This window comes from Glycine max, chromosome 5, assembly GCF_000004515.6.
Source record: "Glycine max cultivar Williams 82 chromosome 5, Glycine_max_v4.0, whole genome shotgun sequence".
NCBI classification, from domain to species: Eukaryota; Viridiplantae; Streptophyta; class Magnoliopsida; order Fabales; family Fabaceae; genus Glycine; species Glycine max.
In genome coordinates this window covers 10,534,161-10,552,447 of record NC_038241.2, presented here as the reverse complement: position 1 = coordinate 10,552,447, position 18,287 = coordinate 10,534,161, and the positions used below count along the sequence as shown (strand labels likewise).

General features: G+C 34.1%; 1 protein-coding gene across 1 annotated transcript; it reads left to right on the top strand.

The window, feature by feature from the left end:
- The first annotated feature begins 7,402 nt into the window (after nt 1-7,402).
- On the top strand, nt 7,403-13,616 carry LOC100775478 (uncharacterized). Its single transcript, XM_014775533.3, has 7 exons — nt 7,403-7,509; nt 7,697-7,876; nt 9,182-9,317; nt 10,945-11,029; nt 11,146-11,193; nt 12,346-12,446; nt 13,314-13,616. Exons 2-7 carry the CDS (start codon nt 7,711-7,713, stop codon nt 13,453-13,455), a joined length of 678 nt encoding a protein of 225 aa, XP_014631019.1. The 5' UTR covers nt 7,403-7,509; nt 7,697-7,710; the 3' UTR covers nt 13,456-13,616.
- Nucleotides 13,617-18,287: the final 4,671 nt, after the last annotated feature.

Below are 18,287 nucleotides of genomic sequence, written 5' to 3'. Positions count from 1 at the left end.
CAAATAACACCTAAAAAAAGAGACAGAAAATCCAAAAAAATAGGAATCGGACCCTTTTTACATGTTTAAGTACCCATGTTTGGGGGTTTTTTTTTTGAAGGGTGTGCGAGTGGCGTAAGACATTGGAGGGGCGCTATTTCTCATGTTTGGACGTCAAAAAACCCAAAAAAATTATTGTCGTTCTCTGGTTCGATCAAATAACACCTAAAAAAAGAGGCAGAAAATCCAAAAAAATAGGAATCGGACCCTTCTAAGTATGTGTAAGGTCTGAAGGTCAAACAATTAAAATAAATTATCTTTGGACCATTGAAATAACATATTAAACTTTATTATGGGATTTAAACACGCCGTAAACAGGTAAAGGTTACATCAACAAAAAAGCAAAAAAACAAACATTGCATTCAGTCGTTTAGCGATGTCGCAGTCACCTCGTCTTCGAATTTCACAACATATTTAGTAAAGACAACTAAAATTTCTATTGGTCCATATTTTTTCCAGTAGTTAGATTGTATTAACACCTTCAGCAGTTCTTCATTGGTCTTCAGCTCATTAATTTCATATTTTATAAGCTTATATGAATACTCAAAGCGACCTGGTTGGCGAAAAAACAATCGTCTTACCGTTGGTGATTCGTGAATTCCAAGAGGGGAAATCCCTTTAGGTGCAACTTGCTTTATTAAATCCTTTAGTTCATCGATGGTACATGTTGAAGGAATTTGAAATTTCTTAGGATTTTTTCCTATGAACGCGCATCCAACAAATTTGTTCTGCAGTGGCATGTTCCATTTCCCGTTGTAATACAGGATCGTGTCATGAGTATGGGGCATAGTGAGTTGAAATAAGTTTATTACTCCATCTGGTGTTCTTCCAATGGTGCATAATAACTCAATCGGACCAACACACGAAAATTGATCATTACACATTAACATTGTGTTGACATCATCATCATTTATCAATTTCATACACTGAAAGCGAATTTGGTTACCTGTATGGGTGAATGGTTTTCGGTAGTGAATTTCATCCAAAAATTGTTTGTCGGATAGCTGAAGGGTATTGTGTATTCTGATTTTTCGGCTTGCAAAATCACAGTTGTTTGGTACTTGAATGGGCACCGGAGTCGAAGTTTGGAAGTAAACCCCAGTATCATTGTGAATAATCGATCCATGTGGAAAAATGAAACCCAACCTTGAGTTGACAATCGTCTGACTGCTAGTTTATGCTAAAAATGACATACTTTGTGTATCAATTGGGAGATTATGTGAAAGCAAGATAATGTGTGATTTATTAGTCGTGTCTCATATATATACTTGGTTGTCACCGACAGATTGCTTCACTTTTTTTACAAAAAAATAGACACGCGTGAACATGTTTCGTGTTTATGTTTCCTTCAGAATGTGTAGTCAAGTCAGTCAATGTGGTGTCGCGCTCAAACTTTAATACGTATGCATGTCATTATGTGTTGTCAATTATGACAATGATGTAACGTACACGCGTAAATGATTTTTGTTGGACCAATTATTTTTTTGCTTAATGAAACGAGTACTTAATAATATTAATTGGTTATTAATGGCTTACAACAAATTATATTGCATAATGAATACAATTACATAAACAATGCATGTTTAGTCTTCATTTAGGTTGAAATAGTGTCTTTTGAATGACATCAAGCTTATGTATTGCTGCATTCTACTAATATATGGAGTTGTCCACTGCTTTGCCTGAGAATAACAATTGCTTGACCACAACAACGTTGGAGGAGGTAAGGGATAATGGCCTTTCAAATAAACTTGTTGTACATGAACAAAGATTATATCATGCGGTGACCGACTCAAATGAACCAGGCAAGTCATTGCATAATTGTTATACTAACTATATGCAATGTACCTGAACAAAATGATTTCCAAATACGTGACTGACACATATCATGCGATGCCCAGAAGAATCAGGTGGTGGTTGACTTCTAAGAGGAAAAAACTTCATGCTTTGTTGTCGGGACAACGATACAAGGATTACGTTATACCATGATGCAATCACATATCCCATCTCCGTTATATCCATCCACTTGTCCACACTAACCTGAATCAAGCAAACATACACATGTAAGTAATTTAAAGTTTTTTATTAAAAAAATAACCTAAAAACATACCTTGGAAAACCCATCAACAAGTAGGGACAGCTTTAATTGTTCAAATCTCTCTGTGCCACCGAAGAGGTTCATGTACTCATGCGACCACTTGCCAAGTTCTTTAATCAATTCGTTACGCACTAACGGCCATGAATCTTCCCCCATACCTAATAAAGTGGCAATGGACCGATATCCACAGTTACCGTCCGCTTTCACATCCACAACGTCACGAATGAAACCTTGAATGAATGGCGAAAATTGATCAAACATCGGGATGATCGTTGTTGGCTGAGGCGGTTCAGAACATGATGCACTACGTTTGACTGAAGAGTTGCTGCTTTGAACAGAATGAAAAGCATCAACATACTCCCAGTAAGACGGATCACGCTTTGTGGATCTTTGACTTCTTTTCATCGGTTTCTTCGGTGCACCTTTAGTGTTGACCTTTGACGGAGGAGGGCACATAGAGTTATGATCAGGGTATGCAATTTCTCGAAGTTTACTCTTCAGAGTTACTTTGCCAGACACATCAAGTTCCTCAAACCTTTTAGATATGGTCTCAATCTCTTCCTTGATGCTGACTTCCGCCTCACATAACCCTTGGTCTGAAAAGCAAAGTCTCCTCCAGAAAATATGGACTGACTCCACTGGGATGCTGCCAGCAGTATACCTAGAAAGCTCACATGCACAAGGAAGACCGTGCGTGCTTCTCATCACACAACCACAGGAAGAGGGATTGTTGCCGAGATAACATAGACGGTCAACCTCAGAAGCAATCTCATTTAAAGCGTCCCTTGAAACCATCCCAAGAAGCCTCTTGTATAAGGTTTTTTTAAATACATGCTCAACCACATGCGTACTGGTTTCAAAGGATGCTTTAATTTCAACGTGTTGCAGCGTGATCATGTTGTTCATGGCATCCCAAACACTACACAGGTCTCCAAGGCTATTTTGTAGTACTCTTTTTAGAGCCCAATAAGCTGATTCAACCCTACATTTAAAATACACAACAAACATGAAAAATATACAACAATTAAATACCATTTATTAATAATCCTTACTAACAAATAAAATCAGTTCTTAATACCTGTTTGTTGTTGTGTTGCCTAGGTGCATGACCTTATTCGTCCATGTTGTAATAAATTTTTTCTTGTGGGGGATAATCCATTTGTCGTTAACATAGTCAACGAACTGTGAATGTATGTATACATGATTTTGATGATGTCAAAGAAGAATCTAACAAGGCTGCTTCAAATGATAAGCATTTGCTTCAAGAATAATTCAAGATTGCTTCAACAAACAAAGCCTTGTTTCAAGATTCACTAAAGACCAAGTCTTGCCTTAAAACAAAGTGCTTTCAAGACATGCAAGACTCTGGTAATCGATTACCAGAAGACATGGTTGAGAAATAGCTGTTGAAAAAGATTTTGAATTTGAATTTTCAACATGTAATCGATTACCATATGTCTGTAATCGATTACCAGCAACGGAACTTTGGAAATTCAAATTCAAAAGTCATAACCCTTCAAATTATAATTGTGTAATCGATTACACAAACATTGTAATCGATTACCAGTGGAGAGTTTTCAGAAAATCTGCCAACAGTCACATCTTTTCATTGCATTTGTGAATGACCATCAAAGGCCTATAAATAGGTGACTTGGGCACAAATTAAAGAGAGAGTTTTTTTGATCAAAATTTTTTATCCTCTCAAAAGATCGAGAGAGTTTTTTGCTTGGCCAAAATGTTTTATCCTCTCAAAAGATAGAGAGAGTTTTGCTGGTCCTAAATGTCTTATCCTCTCAAAAGACAATGAGAGAGATTCCAAAAGAACTTCATTGTCAAATGCTCTCTCAAAAGAAATCCTTGACCAAACACTTGCAAAATCTATAAGGATTCTTACATGATCTTCATTGTAATATTCTTCTCTTGAAGAGAGAATTCTTCTTCCATTCTTCTTATTCAATGAGATTGGTTAAGAGACTGTGAGTCTCTTGTTGTAAAGCATCTGAACACAAGGGATGGGTTGTCCCTGTGTGGTTCAGACTTTGTAATGGATTTTACAAAGATAGTGGAAAACTCAAGTGGCTTGCTTGAGTACTAGATGTAGGCACAAGGGTGTGGCTGAACCAGTATAAAACTGTGTTTGCATTCTCTTTTCCCTTATCTTATTTATTTTGTTGCAATCAATTGTGTCTTGCATGTTTAAAGAACATTGTTAAATTGATTGTTGTTACTTTTTCTGCATTCTAAGCCTATCCCTCTTAAGATTATTGAGGCCACAAGGTCCAACACGAACATCGGCCAAGGCGAACAAGCAATTTGAAACTTCTGAAGTGACTCAGCGAACTGGTGTTTAGACGGACAATCAACCAAAGTACCCCAGTTATCCATTACATAGTCCCAGGCATTTTTTTGACCGATTAAAGATTTGCACTTCGCCTTCACATTCTTATCGATATGAAACCTGCACAACAAATTTGTACACTCTGGGAACATAGTTTTCACTGCATTCATTAGTGCTAGGTCTCTGTCAGTGACAATAACAACAGGGAGGCGATCGTTTCTTAAAAATAGACTTCGAAATCATTCCAAAGCCCATACAATATTATTAACAAGCTCAACCTCCATATATGCAAACCCAGCAGAGAATGTCATCATCGTTGGTGTCACCCCAACAAAGTCAAGTAGTGGGAGTCTGTACCTGTTTGTTGTGTAGGTACTGTCTATAAAAAACACCAGATGACATGCATTGCATAACTTTACTACATTTGAGTGACACCAAAATAGATCACGCACCACAACTTCATCCTTCAATCTATGCAAATGAATGTATTGATCACGTTCGAGAAGCTTCATCAGATGTTGCATTTCGGTATCAGCTCCTTTTATTGAAGAACGATATGCACTTCTTGCATTGTAAATTTGCTTTATCGTGGTGCAACTATTGGCATTGTGTTCCTTCAACGTTAGCAAGATGTTTTTTGGTTTCACCATCGACTTTGTCATATCAGCAATAATTTTCTTTTCATCCTTAGTCAATCGCCCAGCGTATGGATGTCCAACTAAGGACTTGACCAATTCATGATTGTGAATCCCACATATCAACTTCACCATCCAACCTTCCCCTCCATGCACTGGTTTCCCACGAAGCCTGAAGGGACAACCACATTTCCTACTCCCAGTGTCTTTTCTAACGAATTCTTTATTCCTACACTTGTACATACCACTCCTTTCACACCCAATTAAGACAAATGAACTTCTTTCTCTACTATCGATATTTGTGTCAGACCTCATAATCACTACAACAAATCCATTTTCATGGCAATTGTTCGAGCCCACTGCAAAACATCATCTCGAGTACCAAATACCTACAACGCAACCCCAACATTTTAATTTTTATACAAAACATCAATTCAACCAAATGACTCAAACTAATTAACATGATTACCTGAGACGTATTAAAAGCATTTGAACAATCAACATGTGGTTCATTCACACCACATTCTTCTTCATTATCATAATCACAATCCATATGAACTTCTTGTGACATCGTATAGTCATACGTCCATTGATCTTCGTCCATCTTAAGGACATATGCATCATACACAAGTACATTCAAATTATCATATAACCACATCCAAAAATTGACTACATATTAACTAACAAACATATTAACAACTAATACAAATACATTCAAAATTTATAACTACATTATTTACTTAAACTAAACTTAACACTATAATAAACAACTAATAAAACATTTTTCTACTACAACAAAATACAATTATTTTACCTAAATCATTTAATATTATACCAAAATCATTATACCTAATTAAACCAATTATCCACAATTTAAAATACAGATATTATAAATTATAATATTCATATATATATATATTAAAACAAAATTAAAAAAAAATTAAAAACTAACATTTCGGAAGAAGTTCTTCCGAAAGTTGATCTGTCAACTTCCAAAAGAAGTTGTTCTGGAAGAAACTTTCGGAACCACTTCTTCCAGAATTGCACATATTAACTTCCGGAAGAACAACACTGAAATTTCGGAAGAAGTTGTTTCGGAAATTTCTTCCGAAAGTTGCCACATCAACTTCCAGAAGAAGTACTTCCGGAAATTCATAGTTCTGATTCCGGAACAACTTCTTCCGGAATAAGTTGTTCCAGAATTTCACAACTGTTCTTTCGGAACAACTTCCTCTGGTAGTTCAATGTTCTTCCGGAAAAAGTTTTTACCATTTTACTGTTCATCTTCTCTAAAAATCTACCCAGAAAACGCAAAAAAAACCGATAAATGCGTACCTCCGACGAAATAGGAACAACAACGACTAATATACAAACGGGACCACCAATATTTAAGCTTCACGGAACAGCTACTTCACGGGACCACCAAATCTTCAAATACGGAACAACTACTTCACGGGACCACCAAATCTTCAAAAACTTTTTACGGAAAAGGATAGCAATACCAAGAACACCGGGATGAAGGTGAAACCAAAAAGGTGTTAAACGGAAAAGTAGCGCAGTAAATTTAAAGAAACCAACATAGGGACAAAATCGTCATTAAATATGCATTAAATATTATTTTATTTTTAGTTATTATTATAAAATTAAATTTATTTTTACTTCACGTTATTATAAAATTAAAATTATTTTTTTATTATATATTAAGTTTTGTAATACAAGTTATCATAATAAATATTTTATATTTTTTATAAAATATACGAATTAATTAATTTTTATGATTCAAATTATACTAAATTGTCACACAATTTATTATTTAAATTTACATGCACGTAAAAAAGGAATTACAAATATTAGTCATAATTATATTTACTAATAATTTATGTATAATAATATTTATTTACTTTATAACGTAATTTATTTATTAGAAATGAAATTATTAGAAAAATATTGCATTTAAAAAAAATCATTTACAAAATCACTTCCGGAAGAACCTTCTTCAGGAAGAAGAAGGTGGTCTTCCGGAAGAACCTACTTCCGGAAGAAGAAGGTGGTCTTTCGGAAGAACCTACTTCCGGAAAAAATTCCGGGAGTTCTTCTGGAAGCTCACTTTCTTCTTCCGGGAGTTTTCCAGAAAGACGTCTTTCGGAATTTTTTCTGGAAGTAGGTTCTTCTAAAATAAGGAATCGCAGAAGGATAATTTCGCCCATTCACTGTTTGCTGGGTGTCCCAGCAATATTGCTAGGTGCACGTAGCATTTCCCATTTGACAATAGTAGTGCCCAACAAAAGCCCATAGCCCAGTGACCCCACTGCCCCGAACTTGTGTTGGTGCCCTATGCTACTTTTCACTGCACTGCTTATTCGTTCTTCTCTCTGTCGACCTAACTTGAAGAATCCAAACAGGTAAGAAACTTCGCAAAAATCTCATCTTTTTCCCAACCCATTTTCGTTTTCGCTTTGACAGTGCCAGCAATCTGCATTTCAAAGCTTATAAAAAACGTTTATTTATGCTTAGGGTGGTGGTGGGCATGACCCTATCTTTGTTGTGAATTTTTACTGTTATTATTATTTTATGGTTTGGAAATAACAGGTGTGTTGTGGAAGATGAGTGGTGCCGTTAGGGCTGCATTGAAATCCACCACTAGTGTTTGTGCACTTGTGCAGAGAAGCCATGGCCTCCTCCCAATGAGGTGCTTCTCCACTGAGGCAGAACAGCCACCTCTGAATTCAACGCCCCGCCCTCCTCCGTTCTTTGAGACTGACCATTCAGGTACCACCTTTTATTTCTCCCATTTCTGTTGGTCTTCAAGTTGCATTAGCTTTTATGAAATATCATTTGCGTTATTTGTGCTGCTGCTGCTGCTACTACTATTAGAGTATTATTATTGTGATTATTATTTGGAGAATGAGATTCCTTGTTTCTATGAGGGTACCAGTACCTTTAGGATATGTTTGGGAATGAGGTTTTGGAAGAGAAGGGAGGGAAGATAAATTCTTTTTTTTTTCATTTTCTTTTTTGGTAGAGATCATATGTATCCTCTACGGAACAATCTTGCATGAGTCAGGTGAGACTATGGGTGGCAAAGCTCACTCTTCAAATATTTAACTTAGCTTGATACGCAATATACTATTTTTAAATTAAGAGAGTTATATAATGTTTGTAAAATTAAATAAAAGATCAACATATTAAGTGTATGTTAATCTATTGGTTTTGGAGGAGAAAAGGAGTATTTTATTTTTGAATTAAGAGAGTTGTATAATGTTTGTAAAAATAAACTAAAGATTAGCATAATAAGTACATGTTAATCTCTTGTAAGAAAAAGTATATGTTAATCTATATTATTTTATTTCTTTAGTTTTAATTTTAACTTTTAAAAAATTATCAAATTAGAGAATGTTTATTAGAAATGAAAAATCTGTTTTTCCCTTGCTTCCCCTCCAAAACATTACTCCCAAACATAGTATGTTAGGACAGAGGAATTTTGGAGGAAAAGCAAAAGGTGAGCTAATTTTTCATTTTTAAGTAAAAGTAACTTTTTTCAAATTAGGAATGCAATGTTAGATCATCTTGTAACCTTCTAATCACTATGTATATATTTCTATGAAGTTTATATTGGATCCTGGATAAAGCTCATGTTCTCTAATTGTCAATTTCAAATAAGTTGTTGAATATTTATCAAATAAGTGGGATGCCAGGCAAAATCCTCCTCCTTCATATCATCATCATTTTCACTGTTGGTGTTTTAAGTTTTTGCTAATTCCCATGTCTATTCGTGTATATTGCTAAAAATTAAAGCCCAAATAGTTTACTGATTTGAGAATTTGAAAATAATAAATGCATGAAATTATAGGAATTTGGCATACAGGATTAATGCTAGTGACAATACATGTCTTCTTGCATTTGGCCAACTAAAATACATTTGGATTTTGAAAATGTGTTAATGGACATTTCTAAATCATTCACTTCTATCCATGTAATTTAAATAATACCTTTTAACACTTTACAGTTCTTTTATTAGTTTGAGTCATTTCCATCCAAGATAATGACTGTTTTCGTTTCTCTTTCTTTCATTAGGTTTGACATATGGTAATCTGCTCGGCGTTCGTAAACATGCACTGAAAACAGATATCATCAACTTTCTTGAAGGTTGTAATTTGACTCTGGAGGATGTTAAAATGGATTACGACCGCAGCTATTCCCTAGTTTCAACGTAATGTATTCCATCTTTTGTGTTGCTTTTGGGGAATTGTGAAGGCTTTAGTATTTCTCAGCATAGAAATATAATCAGTTGAATTTCTTGCCTATCACAGTGAATTCCATTTTCTTTTTGTTGACTTTCAAAGATGTTTGGGAGAACGAAAGGGGGAAATCAATTTCAATATTTACTTATTTGTTACATGTCATGGTCTTAGATATTGGAGTTAGGGCTTAACTCAAACTACAAAACTGAGTTGTAAGGTGAGGATTGTCATAGATATATAAGCTCTATTTAAGTCATCTCTTGTTGATGTGAAATTAAACACTACTTTGACGCTGCAATTAAGGAGGGCTAGGGATAACCACAATTAAGGTGGCTTTCCATCATATGAAATGTTTAAATTTTGTTATACTTGTCCTGTGATCGGAGTCCATGTATATCTCATTAAAGATAAGTGGAAATAATCCTATTTGCATAGGTAGAATCACAATACAAGAAAAGCAAAGGGATAGAGAGTAGCCTTTTGAGGGTCTGCTTGCTATCCTTCTCAATCCTCATCCAATTATTGCCTTCCTCTTTCCTTCCCTCTCCAACTTTTTATTCTAATTGATTTCCTCTCTTTTTCTTCCTCAATTGCCATTTGCCACATCAGCATGCTGTTATAGTCTCAGCTCTTTTGCATGACTCTCCCCATGTAATCTAGCATAGCTAATGCCCTGAAAGTGCATTATCATTGTATTTGAGTAAATGTGTCTCATCCAGTGTTGTCAAATGGTGGCAATGGCGGTGCCATGGCGGTTTGGCATGGCGAAAATTTGAAAAAACGCCCCTAAATAGTGGTGACGTGGCGGGTTTCGTATGGCGGTGCCATGGCGGTCATGGCGGAAAATAATGGGTTTTTTTGCTTTTCTTTTTGCGCGGTAGGAGTTGGGCTGACCCGACCCAACCCTACCCGATATTATGTTCGAAAGCGCAGCCCTCCCATGCAGCACAGCACAGAATGCAGCCCTCCCACGCGACCAAGAGCAACACCCCGCACCCAGCTGCAACCCCACACGCAGAATGCAGCCCAGCAGCGACGACCCCGCGTTCCCCCCGCACGACCCAGCAGCGACAAGCATCGGCGCACGACCCCACGGCGGCGACGAGCACCGGCAGGCGACCCCGCGAAGGCGACGTCGCACCGACCCTGCACCTGCATGAACGGCGGCGAACGTTGTGGCGCAAGTTTAGTGGTGCACTAGCTTTTTTTTTTGTTTAATTTTGTTTTTGCTGTTTGACACCCGTATTTTATGTCTGCAGCTTTTTTTTCGTTTTTCTATTTGACACCCTCTTTTTATTTTTTACAATCCCATTTTTATTTTTATTTCTACTTGGTTATTGTATGAACTCATGAAACTTTTTTAGTTTATTTGAATGCAATCCATTTTTTTTTTCAATTTCAATGAGTTTATATATATGTATATTTTTTTTTTGTCCACCATGACATTTACCATTTTTTGCTACGCCATCCGCCATATTTTTATGGCGGATTTCTGGCTTTCCGTCATGAACCGCCATCCGCCATTAACAACATTGGTCTCATCTTTGACTGTATACCTAAAGATATCATTTATATTAAAGTTTTGGGTATTATCAGGTTGTTGCAGTTCCCTAGTCGTGATTCCTTTGACAATGCTGTAAGAGTGATTTTAAGGAAGGGTCGCTTGTACAAATTGGACAGGGTATGCTGCTCTCTCTCTCTATATATATGTGTGTATGTTGCAGAAAACTACTAATTTTTATATTTATTTTTAATTGGCAAATGTTTTGATTTTTTGTTCTTTTTCATTGATATCAGGTTAACCGTCACATATGGGACCAAGTAAAACCATATGATGGAAAAACTGTCAGTACAGATTCTTACCTATCTTCGCTTATCTTGTTTTCACAAGAGTATTATATTAGTAATTATTCTTTGATGGTTTGTCTTATGTTTGAAATAACCAAATATTGAAATTTTAAGAAGCCTATTAATCAAAGCCTAGGTTTCAAAAGTTTTTGTCTATCAAATTTATTACAACACATTTAGAAATTTATATCAATATGGAACTAATTGTGTTTAAAAAGTTTATATGTAGAACTATTTAGAAAATTGTGATCGAGTAAAATAGGGATCATGATGTAATACAGTTTTTCCCCAGAACTGAAAGATTTTTTTATAGCTTGATTTATAAATAGTGATCACACTAATTTGGAGGTAAAAATCTTACAAATTTTAATCTATTACGAAGACCTACTTATATTCCTTTAATTCTTAAGATGTGGAGTATTTTTTTTTTATTAATTATTATTCCCTCTAGAACTTTGAATCATTTTGCTGACTTATATAATTAAGGAATGTTTATTGTGCACATTTTACAAAAATTCTTTGAAATTAAAATACCAAGGATAACAAAAAGAATCTGAGAAAGTAATTTTGTTGAATGGGGAACAACAGGAAAATCAGAATAATTCTTGAATGTCTAAAAATCTGAAACATGTACCATCTAAACCAAAAATAATTCCTCTTCAGATTTGATAGTTGTCAATGTTATAGTCAGATCAAGCTATTTAAGGCATTGCATTCTTATGCATTCTCGTGTTATTGTACTTGACTGCATCATATAGATAAAACATGTCATTTTAGAATTTCACTGTTTTGGAATGCCTTGCAGCTTTTAGAAAATTCTTTGCTAATACAAGTGTCTGGTAATTGCTATCTATGATATGCCACAAGGATTGTGTGGCAAGAGCTCTTCGAAGGTTCTAATTTTAAATTCATAACCTTCCAAGTCTTAGTACATTTGTCAGAACAACGTAGTAGTATGAGGTTACAACATCAAATTGTTTCAGTTTATTTATGCGGGTGACTTATTGAATGCATTATATATAAATCAACAGATTAATTAGATTTTCAGTATGGAAGGACTAAGATTGTGGTGTGAATCCCATGAAAGACTTTATTTGTGTTATGCTTCTATTTACCACTGATGCATCTAACAGTGTGTGATTTTGTCAGATCTTAATTCAAGGAATGCCTCGAGCAGGTACATATGAAGATATAGGGCGCATCCTGTCCGGTTTCGAATTTGATTCCTCCTCCGTTAATGTGTTTTTAAGGTTAACATCAAGTATACTTTAAATATATTTTGTATTTGATTTTAAGATTAAATATAGTTTTAGTCCTTGTAAAATAAGATAATTTTTGGTTTTAGTCTCAATAAAATCATTTTCTTTTGGTCTCTCATCTATGAAAATGTGTCATGTGTGGTCCCTATTTCCATATACGTGTCACCAAAAGGAGAAGAATTTTTGTGAAGGACAAGGATCACGCATTTTCATAAACGAGGGACCAAAATGAGATAATTTTATTTTGAGGGTCTCAAAGCAAACATTTCTATATTATAAGGACTGAAATCATGTTTAACCCAAGGCGACATTTGTTTCAAGGTATAAAATTGTATTCCAAGGAATCTCATCTCCAAGTATATTATGCCTAAGAATTATTCCCATGAACATCTTTGACATTAATAATTTCAGAGAAAAAAATAAAATTTATTTAATTAAAAAATAATGATGAAAATAGAAATGTGGAAGAATGAAGTGGAGATAGGTAATTACTAATTATTGTAAAAAATAACTTCTATTCTCATTAGAATACGAATTGCCCATCATCTCTCTAATTGCCCATCGTCTTTCACTGGGAATAAGAAGTAAAAAAAATATGAATCATTTATATTCTTGGGAATCAACCATTTCACGGAATGTTTTTTCAAAATTTGTACCAAATATGAGGAATGTTGTATTTTCATGTACACTTTCCCACGGATTTTTTTCTTTTTGGTGAATGGATGATTTATTAAAGCCTGGAAACCTCTAGGAAAGGCAATACAAGCTACATCTGCTCGGAGAATTTTTCTTGATACCTTGAAATAAACTTCTTGATTTTATGATTGTCTCAAAATGTTGGTTCTTTCTTGTTTTCAGGCCCGGAGGTGTGGCGGGTGCAGATCCCATTAAACTGGCCACAGTACGTTTCAATTCAAGGACTCAAGCAATGAATGCATACATAGCAAAAAATGGAACGTTTTGCCAAAACAATCGCATTTGGATACAAGTTATCCAGTAATACACGCCCCTTACTGGCGCTAGTGTTACAGTACTGCTTTGGTAGAGTGTAGAGTAGTTAAAGTTACTTTTTTCCTTGGTGATTTGAAATTTCATAATGTCTTCGGTTTAAAGTGATGCAAGGAAATGGCTACCTTGAATAAAAACATAGTTGATTGGTAATTGATAGAGTTTGGTTTTTCTTCGTATTGAAATGTTTTTTATATTAACGATGGAGTCAAGGTTTTTCAATGACTTGAAAACGTGTTGTTGATTATATGATAATTTGAGTTTACAAATTCTATATATCAATGTATCTTGGTATGAGAAACATGCTACATTTGGCTTTTTTTACCAAAAGGGTTATATTTTTTCATTATTCGGGAGTAAGTTTTAAAAAATGACCTAAAAGGGAATAAGTTGTAATAGGTGTTATGACTTTTGAGTTAGAAATTGTAACGCTTGTTATGACTTTTTATTTTAGGACTTCAAAGTTGTAAGGATTTTGTTTTTGGTTTTATAAAGTTGTAAAACCTTTGTTTTTTTTGTTTATGACTTTAAGTCATAAATAACTTTTTTTAAAAATGTTTAAGTTATTTTTTTTTCAAATTTATAATTTTTTTACGGTTTATTTTTTTCTTATTTTTTTAAATTTTTAAAAAATTATTTAAATGTATAATAAATAACATTAATTTGACTTAATAGTATATTTTTTATGGTTTTATTTTATATGTTATTAATTTATTTCAATATTTTATTATTTAAAATATGTTATATACTTTTAATATTATCTTATTTAAATGTTTTTGTTTATTTAAAATTTAGATGATCTATTAATAGAAATACATAATAAAATTAAAAACAACATAATTAATACATTAATATAAAATACGCAATACAAATATGAAAGAAAAACATAAGAAGTAAAAGTTATATTAGTCATGTACTTATTTGTATAGATAGTTAGTACATTATGTTCTTCACTTCTACATAAGGAGCATTTTTTAGACCTATTTGGAATTAGTTTGTTCATCTCACTATATATTCGAATAGTGATCGGTCTGTCTGATGTCTGTCGTCGTTTCGAAGGATCAAACATAAAATGTGAACCTAAATATTGAGGCCATGTGTCTTCACTTCTAAGGGAATGAAAGTGATGTTGATAAACTTTGAAAATGTTTTTCAACTTGTATACAGGGTCAACAAAGTCATCATAATTTGAATTGCAAAAAGCGCACGCTGCAATTGCATGTGAGCAAGGTAATCGAAGTGCTTGAAATTGTCCACAATAACACAATCATTCATTTAATTTGACAGTGCATGCCATTGCTCATCGACCAAGCCGCGTATTTGCAATTTCTTGAACCTCAAACTCCCTTATTTCTCTAACATACATGCGAACATAATGCGAGCAACTTTGCCTCAAATCGTGGTTTTCTCATCTCATATCCTATGCCAAAAGATAAAACAATGAGTAATAAATATAGTGAAGATGTAATAAAGCAAGAATATGATGCATGAAATAAGAAGAAACATACCCATATTGATGACTTGTTTTTTTAAGTCAACATTTTAAAACTGTTTGTTAAAATTTGATGCAATGTGGTGAATGCAATACATAAGCGAAACATCCGGTCCATTCCACCCAACGCATTTTGATTGTAAAACTGCTAGCAAACCGGTTCCCTTGTCTGATATAATACACAAATTTGGTTGTGGTGTAACATATCTCCGCAAATAATACAAGAACCACATCTAAGCTTCTTTAGTCTCTAAAGCAAGGTTGTGGTCCCCGATACAACATTAAGGAATAATGAGAACTCTAACAGGTTAAAACCTAAAGCAAGGTTGTGGTCCTCGATACACCAAATCAGAAATTGTATTCTTTTCTCTCCATCTGGCGAGAAACCTAAGGTACTAAAAGGAAAATGATGATTTGGTTGAGGAAGAATACAAAACCAACAGTTCCTCAGACTCATCAATTCCGTTGTTTATCATGGATCCAAGTATTTTTCACAACCCCTCTTGATAATCTAACTTAATGTGTTTCCGATGATTATTGGTATTTTATTAAGATCCCTAAAATATCATATAATTGGTATCAGAGCCACCATTACTGTTAGATTATTGGGAATTAAAGTTATTTGGTTTGTGTTATACCTGTATTTTTTCGTTACATGAACCCTAATTTTATTTTGGGATTTTATCTTTGCAATTATAGTTATGATTGTAAGTTTGGATTTTTTTTTTCTTTTCGATCACGATATAATAATCATCATATGCATGTTCATGTTTTGTGTTCGGATTTCATGAGAACAACTTTTTTTTCTCGCTTCAAAATAATCATCCATTTTTGTTTATCGTTCACATGTTTGTTTTTTTTTTTTATGGCTGTTGGTTTTGTTTCCATATGCATGCCATGAATCCATGCCATACATGTCATGACATGATATACATGTGATACATAATCTTTGGCTTTATTATATCATCATAAGAAAACCCCTGTTGCATATCGTTAAATGCAATTTGGCTTTTGCATTTTATTTTTGTTTTCCTTGTTTCTATTTGTGAATTATGTGTGTTAATGGTGATTCCCATTATGTTTTGGTGTAAATTCAGAAATTACAAACCCTCAAAATTATTCCTTTTTTTTATGTTCTGTAATTTTAATTGAGTTGATTGAAATAATATATTGTCAAAGCAATCTTTATTGCGTAAATTAATTTAATTAAAATTGCATAGATATTAGTATAAAATTATTTATGCGAATTGTGCTTAACCCAAAGGAAGACACAATTTGGCCAAATAAGTTTGTATCTGTAATGATAAATGTGTGACAATTATAAGATATTTTCATGTGAATTATAGTCCGTCCAAAGAAAGACTGTTTTGAAATAATTTATTATCAATATTTGATCATTGCGTTGAGAGTACCAATTACAAATTAATTTCTCTGTCCAAAGACTGTGAATTAATGTTGTGCTGGGTATCTTGTGATGGGTTTGTTATGTGAACTATTTTGCACATGTCTTGTTATATATATATATATATATATAACTTATTGGCTTATTTGTGAGCATGTAATTATTTTATTATTCAGTTTCTGTTGCTAGTGCTGCTCAAGTGAATAGTATTCCCATGGCTGAATGAGACAAATTTTAAGGTCTAGAAGGAAGCTGTAGAAATTGTTCTCGGCGGTATGGATTTGGATTTGGCACTGAGAACTGAACGATCACTTCCACTACGGAAGCCTCCAATGAGGTAAAAATTGAGAAATGGGATCGTTCCAATCGAATGTGTATTTTGATCATGAAGCGCTCTATTTCAGAAGCGTTTCAGGGCTCTATTTCTAAGGGTGAAAATGTAAAAAAATTTATTGATGAAATTGAATAGTACTTTGCCAAAAATGAGAAGGCAGAGATGAGTAACCTTTTGGCTAAACTCATCTCCATGAAGTATAAGGGCAAAAGTAATATAAGAGAGTACATAATGAAAATGTCTAACTTGACATCTAAACTGAAAGCATTTAAGTTAGAGCTTGGTGAAGACCTGCTTGTGCATTTAGTTTTGATCTCACTTTCTGTACACTTTGGGCAATTCAAAGTGAGTTATAACATTCAAAAGGACAAATGGTCCTTTAATGAACTTATATCTCACTGTGTGCAAGAGGAAGAGAGGCTGCAGAGATACAGATCTGAAAGTGCTCATTTAAGCTCCACCCTCTCAGAATAAGAAAAGAAAGAAAACTAAGGGTGCTGCTGAAGGGTCTTCTCAACAAAAGAAACCAAAAAAGGATGAGGAATTTACCTACTACTTTTGCAAGAAGTCTGGACACATGAAGAAAGAGTGTCCCAAGTATGCCACATAGCATGTAAAGAAAGGTAAATCTCTTACTCTTGTTTGTTCTAAAGTTAATTTAGCTTTTGTACGTAAAGATACTTGGTGGGTAGATTCTGGTGCTACTACTGACATAAGTGTAACCATGCAGGGTTGCCTGTGGAGACGACTGCCAAGTGATGATGAAAGATTCATATTTGTTGGCAATGGCAAAAAGGTTGCGGTGGAGGCAATAGGAACTTTTAGATTGCAGATAAAGAATAGATTTTATTTGGATTTGGTTGAGACTTTTGTTGTACCGTCTTTTAGATGGAATTTAATTTCTATTTCTAGTTTGGACAAATTTGGTTTTTCTTGTTCATTTGGAAATAATAAAGTTAGTCTCTACCAAAATTCGAATTTGATTGGTTCTGGTTCATTAATTGATAATCTATATATGTTGGATGTTAATTGTTCCTATAATGAAATACTGCAAACAAATTCACGTGGTACAAAAAGGAAATTAAAAGAGAATTCAGCCACTTTATGACACAAATGCTTAGGTCATATCTCTAAACAGATAATTCAGAGACTTGTGTCGGATGAAATTATTGAACCTTAAGATTTATCAGACTTTGAAGTCTGTGTTGAATGCATAAAGGGAAAACGAACAAACATAAGGAAATTAGGCGCCAAAAGAGCTAAATACATCTTAGAACTAGTACATATGGATATTTGTGGTCCTTTTCCAACACCTTCTTGGAATGGGCAACAATACTTTATCTCGTTCATATATGACTACTCTAAATACGGTAACCTTTATTTGATACATGAGAAGTCTTAATCCCTAGACGTTTTTAAGAGTTTCAAGGCTGAAGTTGAACTTCAACTTGGAAAGAAAATTAAGGTTATCAAATTTGACCATGGTGGTGAGTACTATGGTAGATATGATGGATCAGGAGAACAACATCCAAGACCTTTTACACTTTTTCTCAAAGAGTGTGGAATTGTTCCACAATACACTATGCCAGGAAAATC

Excerpts from the sequence above, each read along its gene's own strand:
- LOC100775478 (XM_014775533.3), top strand. The coding sequence starts at position 7,711 with ATGAGTGGTGCCGTTAGGGCTGCATTGAAATCCACCACTAGTGTTTGT. Across the intron at positions 9,318-10,944 it reads AGCTATTCCCTAGTTTCAAC|GTTGTTGCAGTTCCCTAGTC; the intron begins GTAATGTATTCC and ends GGGTATTATCAG. Across the intron at positions 11,030-11,145 it reads GCTTGTACAAATTGGACAGG|GTTAACCGTCACATATGGGA; the intron begins GTATGCTGCTCT and ends CATTGATATCAG.